Source organism: Eucalyptus grandis, chromosome 1 (genome assembly GCF_016545825.1).
Source record: "Eucalyptus grandis isolate ANBG69807.140 chromosome 1, ASM1654582v1, whole genome shotgun sequence".
Lineage (NCBI taxonomy): Eukaryota > Viridiplantae > Streptophyta > Magnoliopsida > Myrtales > Myrtaceae > Eucalyptus > Eucalyptus grandis.
This window is the reverse complement of record NC_052612.1, coordinates 44,262,550-44,275,184: the sequence shown is the minus strand read 5'-3', so window position 1 is coordinate 44,275,184 and position 12,635 is coordinate 44,262,550. Positions and strand designations below refer to the sequence as shown.

Here is a 12,635-nt window from a genome sequence, read left to right as displayed (position 1 = left end):
CTCCATCAAGAAACAGGTAAAGTGGTATCTTGACAGCGGATGCTCAAGACACATGACAAGAGACTCAAATTGCTTTATAAAGCTTGCTCAAGTAAATTGTGGAAAAGTTTCATTTGGAGGAAACAGCAAAGGAAGTATTGTGGGATTTGGAACAGTGAAAATTGGAACTCTCACAATAAGTAATGTTTCCTTAGTGGAAGGACTCAATTACAATCTTCTCAAAGCATTAGTCAATTGTGTGATACTGGTTTCAAGATCTCCTTTCAAGAAGGAACATGTTCCGGAATCTGTAAAGACTCTACTCAATCTTTTCTGGGTCGAAGACATGGAAACATCTATCTTCTTGATGTAAAACCAAATGAATCGCAATGCCTTATCTCAATTCAAGACGAAGCAAGCTTATGGCACAAAAAGCTTGGTCATGTCAACATGAAGCAATTAGCCAAAATTTCTTCAAAACAGCTTGTTCGAGGACTACCCAGATTGCCATACCAAAAGGCGATTCATGCACTCCATGTATTCTGGGAAAGCAAGTAAAAAATTCTTTTAAGCCAATAAATCATGTCTCTACTAATCATGTTCTACGGTTGCTGCATATGGATCTCTTCGGACCAACCGAACTCGAGTATTGGGGGTAGAAGTATTGTCTAGTAATTGTTGATGATTACTCCCGTTTTACTTGGGTATATTTCCTTTCAAGTAAGTCCGAAACCTTTTCGTATTTTGAAAATTTTGCTAAAAAGGTTCAAAATGAAAAAGGTTGTGTTATCTCTAGTATAAGAACAGATCATTGAGGTGAATTTGAAAATCAAGATTTTACAAAATTCGTGATGAATGGCTGTAAGCATATGTTTTCCTCTCCGTATACTCCTCAGCAAAATGGAGTTGTGGAAAGAAAGAACAGATCTCTTCAAGAAATGGCTAGAACTCTTTTAATTGAAAGTAGAATTTCTTTCGATTTTGGGCGAATTTGTTTCAACAGCTTGCTATATCATCAATAGAGTTTTCTTAAGATTTATTCTTGGAAAACCCCTTATGAGTTATTCAAAGAAAAGAAGCCTATTGTTTCATACTTTCATGTATTTGGGTGCAAATGTTTCATATTGAAAAATGCAAAAGATCGAGTTGGTAAGTTTGAAGAAAGATCAGATGAAGGTATCTTCCTTGGATATTCTACTTCAAGCAAAGCCTGAGTCTATAACAAGAAGAGCGGAGACTGTGGAGGAGTCAATGAATGTCAAATTTCAAGACTCAACGCAAGATGAATCAAGTCGAGACTCATCAAGAAGAGTCCGAACTGCCATGCACCCTCCAAAGTCTACAACTCAAGAAGCATCTCAGACTCTGGAAAACCAGCTTCAAGATGTTCGTGAAGATCCAAATAAAGAAAGAGATCATCAACCAGACAAATCAACGAGTAACTGGAAGCATAAGTCTAGTCATCCCAAAGATCTTATAATCGGCGAAATTAATGAAGGAATTCGCACCAGATCCAAAAGGCGAGAAGAGTCTAGTGCTGTGGCACTCGTTTCTGAAATTGAACCAAAGAGCATAGAAGAAGCTTTATCTGATGAAAGCTGGATTGAAGCTATGCAAGAAGAGCTCAGACAGTTCAGCATAAATGATGTTTGGGAATTGACATCCAAACCAAAAGGAAAAACTGTTATTGGAGCCAAATGGGTGTTCAGAAACAAGATGAACGAGAAAGGGAAAGTCGTACGAAATAAAGCAAGACTCGTGGCCAAGGGATATACGCAAGAAGAAGGAATAGACTATGATGAGACTTACGCTCCAGTGGCAAGGTTAGAAGCTATTCGTCTATTACTTGCGTTTGCTTGTTTTAAGAATTTCAGGTTATTCCAAATGGACGTCAAAAAGCGCCTTCCTAAATGGATTTATCCATGAGGAAGTTTATGTGGAACAACCGCGGGGTTTGAAGACCCAAAGAAGCCGACTCGGTCTTCGGACTAAAAAGGCTTTGTATGGTTTAAAGCAAGCACCTCGGGCTTGGTACGACAGTTAAGTAATTTCCTATTACAAAATGGTTTTGTCAAAGGTAAAGTAGATACGACCTTATTTATCAAGAAGGAAAACAAAAGTTTCTTACTTGTTCAAATATATGTGGATGACATTATTTTTGGATCCTCTAATGAGAATCTGTGCAAGAAATTTTCTAAGTCTATGCAGGATGAGTTTGAAATGAGTATGATGGGAGAATTAACATTCTTTCTTGGTCTTCAAATAAAACAATTGAAGGAAGGAACTTTTATTTATCAAGAAAAATATGTGAATGATCTTGTCAAAAGGTTTGGACTGGAGAATTGCAAAAAGGTAGACATTCCAATGTCAAGTTCTTTAAAGATAGACAAAGATGAAGAAGGGAAGAAAGTTGATCAAAAGCTGTACAGGAGCATTATTGGATCACTTCTTTATCTTACGCCTCTAGACACGATATTTTGTTGAGTGTTTGCATCTCGTGCTAGGTTTCAATCAGATCCTAGAGAATCTCATCTCGTGCTGCAAAACGCATCATTAAATACGTCGCTTCATCATCAAGCATCGGTCTTTGGTATCCTAAGAAGGAGACTTTAATCTTAAGGATATTCGACGCAGATCTGGCCGGTTGCGAGTTGATAGAAAGAGCACTTCAGGAACTTGCCGAGTTGCTTGGAAGCGGGGTGAGTGTCTTGGTTTTCAAGAAAACAAAGCACGTGTCTCTTTCAACAACGAAGCGAGTATGTAGCTCTTGGAAGCTGCTGTTCGCAAATTCTATGGATAAAACAACAGCTAAGAGACTTTGAAATTGAAGACTCATGCACGGAGATTAATTGCGACAACACCAGCGCTATCAACCTCACCAAAAATCCAATTCTCCACTCAAGAGCAAAGCATATAGAGATTCGACATCACTTTATAAGAGACCATGTTCAAAATGGAGATGTTTCAATTCAATTTGTTGACTCAAAGAATCAATCGGCGGATATATTCACAAAGCCTTTGGAGAAAAATCAATTTGAGTCTATACGGACCAGACTCAATATTTTGAGGTATGAGGTTATCAAAGTCTAAAGACTTTCAGACTCAGGCTTACAAGACTTTATCAACAGTCTTGGCTAGACCTTCAGACTGTAAGTCTTTCTCTCTCCAATCTTATCTTGAAAAGGTACGATCATCGGTGTGTTTAAATTGTTGCTATATTTAATTAACATAAATATTGCATCGATTCATTTTCAAAAGGGAAGTTATTTTTGAAATAACTATTTTGCGGATAAAGACAGTTATTTTGAAAACGCATATTTTTATTTCCTTTGTGACGGTTTGTTTACTCTTCTTTTTAACCGAACAAGCACTGTCGATTTCTCTTCACTTTTCTACTCTCTCAAAAACCCTAGAAAGCATCGATCCTCCATTCCCGTTTGTCTTCTTCGCTAAATCTTCAAAAAGTTATCATCTTTTCTGGGAAAGTCAAGCTAGGAAACTTCCAAACACTGTTAAAGATGTCTTCTTCACGAAAGTCGTCAAGAATCGCAAGCAGGGGACCACAGAGAATGAGTGAGGGGCCTACGCACTTCGATCTTGCGAAGATGAAGTTTCTCCGGATCAGCAACCGAGCCCACAACATTCTCGGCGGCGTCATTCTCCACCTTCTAGTCCTCAAGGCGTTGTTGATCGGCATCGGGAAGAAATCATCGAGGAGGCGGACCAAGTAAGAGTTCAAAAGCCCGCTTTTATTTACAAGCTATATCGTGCTTTAAAAGGAATTCGTACTCCTTTGAACTATGTTGATGATTTTGTTAAAGAAAAAGGATATAGGAATGAATATATCTTTCGAAAAGAATGGAAAGTTTGGGAATCGCTCGTAAAGGGGTGGCCGAGGAAACCCTTGCGAATATCCCAAGTGATCCTCGTGATCGGGGCCAAATCTGTAGATGGGAATGATGATGACAATCTGTTCAGTCTATTTCAACCGAAAATGGGTATTGCGGCTGAAATTCAAGGAAAAAGGGAGATTTGTTCAGATCAAAGGAACAAAAGGATCGTACTCGAAATTGCTGAAGCGTGGGGTAATAAACCCTAGGAGTGTGGACTTTGGTTTTCTGGATCTTTGTGAAAGTGAACTTAAGGAAAAGTTCAGTTATCTTCAACTTGAAAAGTTTTGTTCGACTCTTACCGAGGCTTATACTTGAATTGACTGCATATTTCTATTCAAATCTTAGCTTTTTGGATGCGAATAGATTCTCCTTGATGTTAAAGAACAAGACTATGTTGTGGATATGAATATCTTTGCGAGATGTGCTAGAAGTTGAGAGAGGCAGATATCAACCAATCAAAGTTTCCATTCTTTGGGGCTACACTTGAAGCGGTGAAGGACAGGAGAACATATGAGAAGATCACTTACTCACGAGATGAATGCATTCAACATCTTGCTTCACAAAATTGTGATCAATTGCCTTCGGCCGAAATCAACTTCCAAACCGATGTGTCAAGTTCGAGGCAAAGTTGATGTATGCCATCCTCGTGGTAAGAAGTTTTCTCTCCCTCATACTTTGTTATGTTTCATATGTATAGAGCAGTGATGAAGGACAGAGGTCAACTCCCTTACCTAAGCCTTGTTACAAAGTTATTCGACATCCGAATATTCGGCCTCCGCAAATCTTTTGTGTTCGATCATGCGATCATATGGTGGTAGGACTGAAAATGGTAACCAAAATGCGTCGGAAAGGAACCGAGCAAGGAATTGGAGAAATTCAAGGAGAAGACTCCTACCAAATCTCATCAATTCTCTTCTTCGCTAAGAGAAAAGGGAAGGATCCCATGGCTGCTCCATCAAAGAAAAGAAGAGCTCTCCTCGTTGAGGATGAAGATGATGACGATGACATCACCATCTTTGCAATGGCTTTGAGGAACTTAAGTCATCCTGTTCCACAGAAAGAATCGGAACAAAGGACGAAAGAAGCGAGAGGAGAAGGAAGAAGAAGAAAGAGAAGCAAAAGAGAAGGAAGAAGAAGAAAGGAAACAGAGCAAGAAGCGAGCAAGAAAGACCTGAAGAAGAAAGAAGAGAAGGAGAACGAGGAAATCTCTTCTCCACGTAGGCATGAAAACGGGGAGTTCGGGAGAAAGGAGTGACATCTTCATTTCCAGATGAAAGTGAAGGAGTTAGTCGCTCGCCTGCAGACCCAGAAGATGTTATGCATCTCAATTTCTAGAAGAAGGTCATGAAGCTTCATCGCCCAACCTGCGAGATTATGCTGATCCACCATCGTCTGCTTTTACTCCATCAGAACGAGCAGAAGCAAGTACTCAGACTGATAATGGAGCAGATTTTCGCAGAATCATGGATATTCTCTTGGAGATGAAAGGTCAGATTTATGCCTTGGGATGCGAAGTTCAAAGCTTGAAGAATGAAGGTCAAGCTTCTTCTGTTCATTAAATGAAAAGATGCAAGCCCTCTCTATTCGAGAATCAGGCCAATGCCAAGAGTGAGGAGGTTGTACAGCTGAAGGAAGACTTTAAAAGGCTGGAAGGCATTGTTCAATCTATGGAAGATTTCCAGCTTGTCCGCGTTCCCAAGCAATCTTGATTTCATCTCATCCTTTTTAAATGATGACAAAAAGGGGGAGAGATGCATGATTTGAAAACTCTCAATCTTTTTTAATTTTTAACTGTTTGTTGGATTGTGTTTAAGCTATGCATTTGTTTTTGAGACTTTGACTTTGTTTTGTGTGCGGATAAGAACCGCCTAGACTTGGATTTGACTGGATTTGATTTGCTTCTATTTATCAATATTGATATCTTATGAATGGCTTAAATCATATATTGGACTAACCTATTTTACGTGGTTGCAGATTCTAGTGTTATTCTATTAGCCATTTATTTCCATAAGATATGCATATGTGTTTGAGAAATGTTTTGCGGAGTCAAAGTTATCCAAATCTGCAGGAAGGTTTTGTCACCATCAAAAAGGGGGAGATTGTTGGAGAAATCCTCGTGAAGAGTTTTGAAGTTGACAAAATGTTTCCGTCAGTCTAGTCTCGAAGGTCGACAAACTCGTTGGTTAAAGTCTCGAAGACTTAGGACAGCCGAGACTCAAGACTCAAAGTCTATCCTCATTGTGACTTGATCCGTTGAAGAAAGGTTATCCCGGCTGGATGTTTTGTTCAGATTTAACCTTGTCATCCTGGAGAAGATCTCGTGGCTGGAGAAGACGTATCGAATCCTTTGATTGATCAAGATTGATTCAATGACTGAAGATTCGATGATTGTCTAAATATTATTGGAAGGTTCTACTTATGGAAACCGAAATCCGATTGTATGGGCGAACGAGATTGATGGGCTATCAACACGTTCCTTTAATAGCTCGAACGATCTTCCTAATTGATTCCGTCCAACGGGTAGATTGGAGGAATTCCTTTGGAAAGTGCCAACGGGTATGATGGCATAAAGGAGTATATAAGGAAGACGTTCTTAGTTGTTTAAGGAGAGTGCGCAATAGAAGAATTCCAAAGTCGAAGCTCCTATTTGTTTAGATAAATCTCTTGAGCGAATACTTGTATACAAAAGAGAGTCTATATTTGTGAGAGACCTTGAGGAGGTGTGATAGAACATCTACACTGTGGAATCAAGGCAAAACTGTGCTGTAACTTCTCTTTTGATCATAGTAAAATCCAGCCGGTGGGTCGGTGCGGAAGAGTGGACGTAGGCTTGGAATAAGCCGAACCACTATAAATCCTGTGTTTGATTTTCTCTTCCTTACTCTCTCTACATCGATCGTATTTCAATCTGTTGCTTCCGTATATCGAAAAATTGTTTGTGCGCCTATTCACCCCCCCTCTAGGTGTTTATACTAGTAATATCACGGGGGTCGATGGATGAGGGCGGTGGACTCTTTCATTGCTCACATCTCAGTTAGATTTTCTCCATTGTCCTTGTTCTTTTCTTTTAACGCATCATTGATAAATCATAATTAGTGGAGGAAAGAAAGAGAACATTTTATACAAAGTTATTGTACGATTGATTTGATGAAGAAAAATCAATTGCAATACAAAAATTATATAAGAGTTTTTGTTTTTAGTGAAGTTCAGTATAAATTCATTTTATATTCTCAAGATATGATTAACTTGATCTAATAGAACAAGTTGAGATCCGTCTCTTTGTATCTAGTCAAAGAGTTATAAAGAATCATGATTGCAATATGTCTCCTAAGCTCTCAAAATATACAGTTTTGTGAATGACGTATCTAAATCACGCATCGGACGTCCGAGGAATAAAGTATTGTCCTTCAAAATTTAATATCAAGGTCAATCTGAATTATTATGCATCATCATGCACCGGGACCAACGAGTCTCCTCTTATATACAGAGGAAAGGTAGAAAACTGAACCACTGGTCGTGCTCTTACCAACATACTCCCGCTAAATAAAGGATTTAAGTTCTATCCAAAGACGGTGTATACATCACTGCTCAAAAAAATATATATCTTTAATTCTGGTAATAATCGTAGACTAGACTCAACTATGGTCACTTGCTTGGTCGCAAAATTTAGATTAGGAAAAATTCAATAGTAAAGTGTCAAATTGACGCGATTACTATTAAATAATTTATAAATGTTAACTCCAATGATTTCATGCAGTCAAATTTTGATGATCACTGGTGGCCTGCCTTTTTTTTCCAAAATAATTAGATTATCAAAGAAAATTTTGGGAACATGTTAGGTAATGGCTGTGACGAACCAAAAGATGTTAAAAAGTGTGATTAAGTGGCCACGATTGTGAATAATAATCATGAATACGATGTTCGACGATGAGACCATTTCTTAGTTTTCTGTGGATGGGCACTAGTTTAGCTTGACTATGGAATTGGAAAGTTAGCGGGAAAAATGAATACTGACCCAAGAATAATAAGTCCAGCCAGCGAGCCACCCTCCCTCTTGATATGATATGCTTTTCTTCTAGACACCGGGAAACTTCAACCAGCGACCACCGTCTTTCCATAATACTCATTTTCTTTTTCTAAATGACACTATATATGGTGTCGTTGTGGATAATTAAATAAAGTTTAATTAAATCATATACCACCTACATGAAAAAGAATTGCATAAGTGATATGATCGACCATTGATTAGATCGATTAGATGGTTAGTGAAAGAGTGGATAGCTAAAACCCGAAATCAAGCCACTCGTGTAAGGTTCTCTATTGCATACTTAATAATGTATACTATAATCCCTAAATTTGTGTGTGGATAGGGTCTCGCACTTGAGTAGTTACACATGGTGTGAAAATATATCGAATATGGAAGAAAAGGAACAGTTGCTGTGATTTGTTGGAAGGCTGTGGGATTTCAAATTCAGGAACTAAAATTTCCTATTGGTATTTACCAATCTCGTGCAAGTTACAAGTTGTTTGATCAGAGCTATTTATGAAGTCCGGTGGCCAAATTGGTTGGCACTTCTTTTCTTTTCTTTCTTTTCTGGAGAGTGTAGGCACGGGATATGGAGGTGACAAGCAAGCTGGTCTCGGCTCCATCACCAAGTTGGTTGTTACTGGTTCAGGTCATTTCAATCTACGCAATCCGGTCCTCAAATAGGATCAAGTCAGATCATTCGCATGCCATTACTATTCAGAAAATGTGCTTATGCTGTTGGCCCCAATACAGCAGCCCAACAGTTGAAAACTACTAAGCTATAGGGCCCAATTCTCACAAAGTTGCTTTACATATTTGGACCTTTGCCTTGCTTCACATCGACTCCACCTGAATCTCAGTGATATACGTGTCGTTCGACACCACAACGGCGCTGAGCGACGAGAAGATTCGTGAGATCACGTTCGGGTTGGAATGTAGTGGACAGAAGTTCATCTGGGTATTGAGGGAAGCTGAAAAGAGGGACATTTTCAGCGGACGAGGAGAGGCGAGGAAGATCGAACTGCCCCAAGGGTTCGAAGAGATGGCGGAGGCTCGAGATTCAGGCGTGGTGGTGAGGGACTCGGCACCGCAGCTCGAGATCTTTGGGCACCCTGCAACCGGCGGGTTCTTAAGCCGCTGCGAGTGGAACTCTTTTTGCATGGAGGGCATCAGCATGGGAGTGCCGATCCTCGCACGGCGGATGCATTCGGATCAGCCAAGCAATGCCATCTTGATATCGCAAGTCATCAAGATTGGACTTAGAGTCAAGGACTGCATAAGCCAAGACAAGGTCATGAAGTCATCTGCGATCCAAGGTGCCGTGGAGGCACTCATGGCGTCGGAGCAAGGGGACGAAATAAGGAAGAGGGCGGCGGAGTTAGGGGTGGCCATCAGGGGTCAATGGACGAGGGCGGAGTTTGCCTGGCCGAGTTGGACTCCTTCATCAATCATATCTCTGGGTAACTTCTCTCCGTTCTTGTTCTGTTGTTAGCATCAAAGATATATCTTAGTCGACGGAATAGACATAGAACATTTTATATAAAATCAGAGTGAGTGATACGAACGCAAAAAGCAATCATAATGTAGAAATTATACAAAAGTTTGTAACTTCAGTATGATTTAACGTGAATTCATATATATTCTCAATATATGATTGACTTGATCTAATAGAACAATGCCAAACAACCATCACATTAAAAGTAAGTATTAGAAGAGTTATAGAGAACCTAGATTGTGATTTGTTATGCGTTATAGGAAAAGCTGGTTGTCAAGGACTAGCTTGAGGCACCGCTAACTCCTCCTGTAAAATGACCTTATGACAAACTCAAAATCAATAGAATTTTCATGGACTTTAAGACCAATTCTTTAGTTTGTCCCGTTAGGAAAGAGTTCATCCGTCCATCCCTAATCACAGAAAACCTCAAAAGCATAGATAGAAATATATATATGGTTGAGCGTGAAAATCGCTATTAGACAATCGCCTACAGCAGCAAGGGCACTAGTACGATTAACAATTTGGTGGCCATAGAAAGTGACCCGCCCCTAAAGAACAAGAGAGTTGTCCTTTGATGTTGTCATCGTAGTAATACGACTGGATCACGACAAGTGTCTATTTCATCTCTACCCGTGAAAACTAGAGGTTAGCAGGTGGAGCTCGGAGGCTTGGTGGAGATCGATGAAGATGAGGAATGAGATCCACAAGTTTAATGATTTCGTTGCTTTCCATCTTAAAGTAAGGAGGTGGATGAAGACAATTCAGGAGTGAATTTAGAGCCACCCATAACACATTTCCATCGACAACTGCCGGCACTATTTCCACCACATAAATAATTAAATCCACCTCATTTACACTAAAATAACAAAGATATTCCCAATCTTCCAATTACAATTTAAAATGATGGCCTCACTCCTTTTTTTCTATTTTTCCTTCTTCTATTTAGATCTAGTTACCTGATTAAGCATTTCACTATTTTTGTCTTTTAGTGTATTAGAGAAAAAGTTCATTCTTAATATTCCTATAGCATTTTATAAGTTTCGTATAAAATTATATTGTCAATAGTAAGGAAAAAAGATATTCTTTCGTATAGTAAAAAAAATGAAAAGTCTTGTTCATCATTGATCTTATAACAACTTATCTATCCGTTGTCCATGTTATCTCAAAAGTTCACTTTCTTGGTGAACTTCTTAGTTTTTAATTTCATTAGTCTAAAACATATAACAAGTCTCTCTATTTTCTATTTTCACAAATTTATCTTTTTTCCTTACTATATTGGCAAGATACCTTTACACAAAAAATGTATAAGTTAGAGGAATATTTAATAATACACTAAAAATATTATGCACAGGGAAACATCTTTATATTTTTTCATAAAGTGTTCATGGATGTAATTAATCTTTGTCGATCTAAATAATGATATTTTACTAACATTTTAAGCAAAATTCTTATTGTTTGCAATGTTTTGATTTAATTAAATTTATCTTATAAAGTTTCACGTTGGAGTATGTATTGTGATTTTATTTTGAAAAATCATCAAAGAGGTTTTTATTATTATTATTATCTATTTGATCATCCCATTATTTGGGGAGAAATATACTAGAAGTGCCTTAACTTGCATGTGGCACTCACTTTAGTTCCACAACTTTTTGTCAACTCATTTAAGTGTCAAAATTGGAGAACAATGATCACTTAAGAGTATCTAACAAAAAATTCCAGCTAGAGAAATTACGTTACTTTTATAATTAATAATGTTATCAAACGTGACATTTTTTGGCACTGAAGTGATCACTTTTTTTCATTAAGATTAGCACTAAAGTGATTACTATTTAACAACGATTAGTACTTAAGTAATCATTTCTTTATAATGACTGGCATTGAAGTGATTATTTCTTTACTTGCTATACAATGATGTTTAGGGGTTTTTTGGCACTAAAGTGATCAGTTTTTCATTAAAATTGATACTAAAGTGATCATTTTTAATAATAATTGACACTACAATGATCTTTTTTTAACACTGACACTAAAGTGATCACTTTTTTAACTCACTACATGACATCATTTAGAGATTATATGCTGACTAGGCACGCTGGCAAGTCACATAGGATTTAGAAATTACAAAAATATTGTCAAGTCAGATTTTCGACAACTCATATCGAAGTTGGCATTTAAGTGATCATTTTTTTTTTAAATGTGACACTTAAGTGAGGCGACGAGAAATTATGGCACCAAAGTGAGCGTCATATACAAGTTAAGGCACTTCTGATGTATTTCTCCCCTATTATTTGTATATGTATGTAAAAGAAAATCGCTCAGAATGGTTTTGATGGTGATATACATGAAAAAAATCGGAAATATATAAACAAAATGCGTTAAAAAGTTGTCTATTTCAATTTGTTATGTACTCTAATTTACAATATTCATAAAAGCTCAACGACATAGAAAAGAAATAAGTTTCTTGACAATTTCTCTTTTTAACGAAACAAACTTTCATGGAAGTATAATCTAACGATGGAAAATAAAATAAAAAATAAGGACTTTAATTACATGGAAAAACTACCATAAACAAAAAAATATATGTGCGAAATTCCTAATTATGGTAAGTGGATCTTATAGATATAGAAAAACAAAAGAAAAGTAAAGTAAATTTGGAACCATAAATTTGCATGAACTAGGTTTTTGAAAATTTATCTTTTCCATCGAGCGAACTTTTATGGAAGTAATATCTAACAATAGGGAAAAAAAACATAATATCTTTAATATATGTGAAAAATTTATAAGAAACAAACACTAAACATGTGAAATTATTAATTATTAAATACAGAAAGACCAAGAAAAGGAAAGTAATTTTGGACTACCACATTTTATCGCAATTGAATAATTTAAGGATAATTTTGTCTTTTTTAGTGAAAACCGGGTGAATTTATTCATATAGAGAATGGAAATTATGCCATCCTAAATAATTCTACATGAAATATGAAGAAGTGAACAATAAGAAACTAATAGAAAAGGTAAAAATGATCCTGTCTTCGGATTCCATTCCCTATTTATAAAGACCTAAAGCTAACCCCTCAAACAAACCCCAAACCAAACTTTGACTCTTGAGCCACACCCCTATTTGATTCATTTCTTAACTCTCTCTTTAAGCCAAATTTCGAAAGAAAAAAAAAATGTCCTCCCACCAACACCAACACCAACACCAACACCAACACCAACAAGACCCAAACCATGTCCAAAAACA

General features: G+C 37.4%; 1 protein-coding gene across 1 annotated transcript; it reads left to right on the top strand.

Moving 5' to 3' along the window:
* The first annotated feature begins 8,488 nt into the window (after positions 1 to 8,488).
* LOC120286913 (zeatin O-glucosyltransferase-like) lies at positions 8,489 to 9,391 on the top strand. Its single transcript, XM_039299522.1, has 2 exons — positions 8,489 to 8,528; positions 8,760 to 9,391. Exons 1-2 carry the CDS (start codon positions 8,489 to 8,491, stop codon positions 9,389 to 9,391), a joined length of 672 nt encoding a protein of 223 aa, XP_039155456.1.
* Positions 9,392 to 12,635: the final 3,244 nt, after the last annotated feature.

Bases quoted from the DNA above. Each gene is read 5' to 3' on its own strand.
- LOC120286913 (XM_039299522.1), top strand. From the start codon at position 8,489: ATGGAGGTGACAAGCAAGCTGGTCTCGGCTCCATCACCAA. The intron at 8,529-8,759 runs GTTGGTTGTTAC...CCTGAATCTCAG, and splicing joins GGTCTCGGCTCCATCACCAA to TGATATACGTGTCGTTCGAC.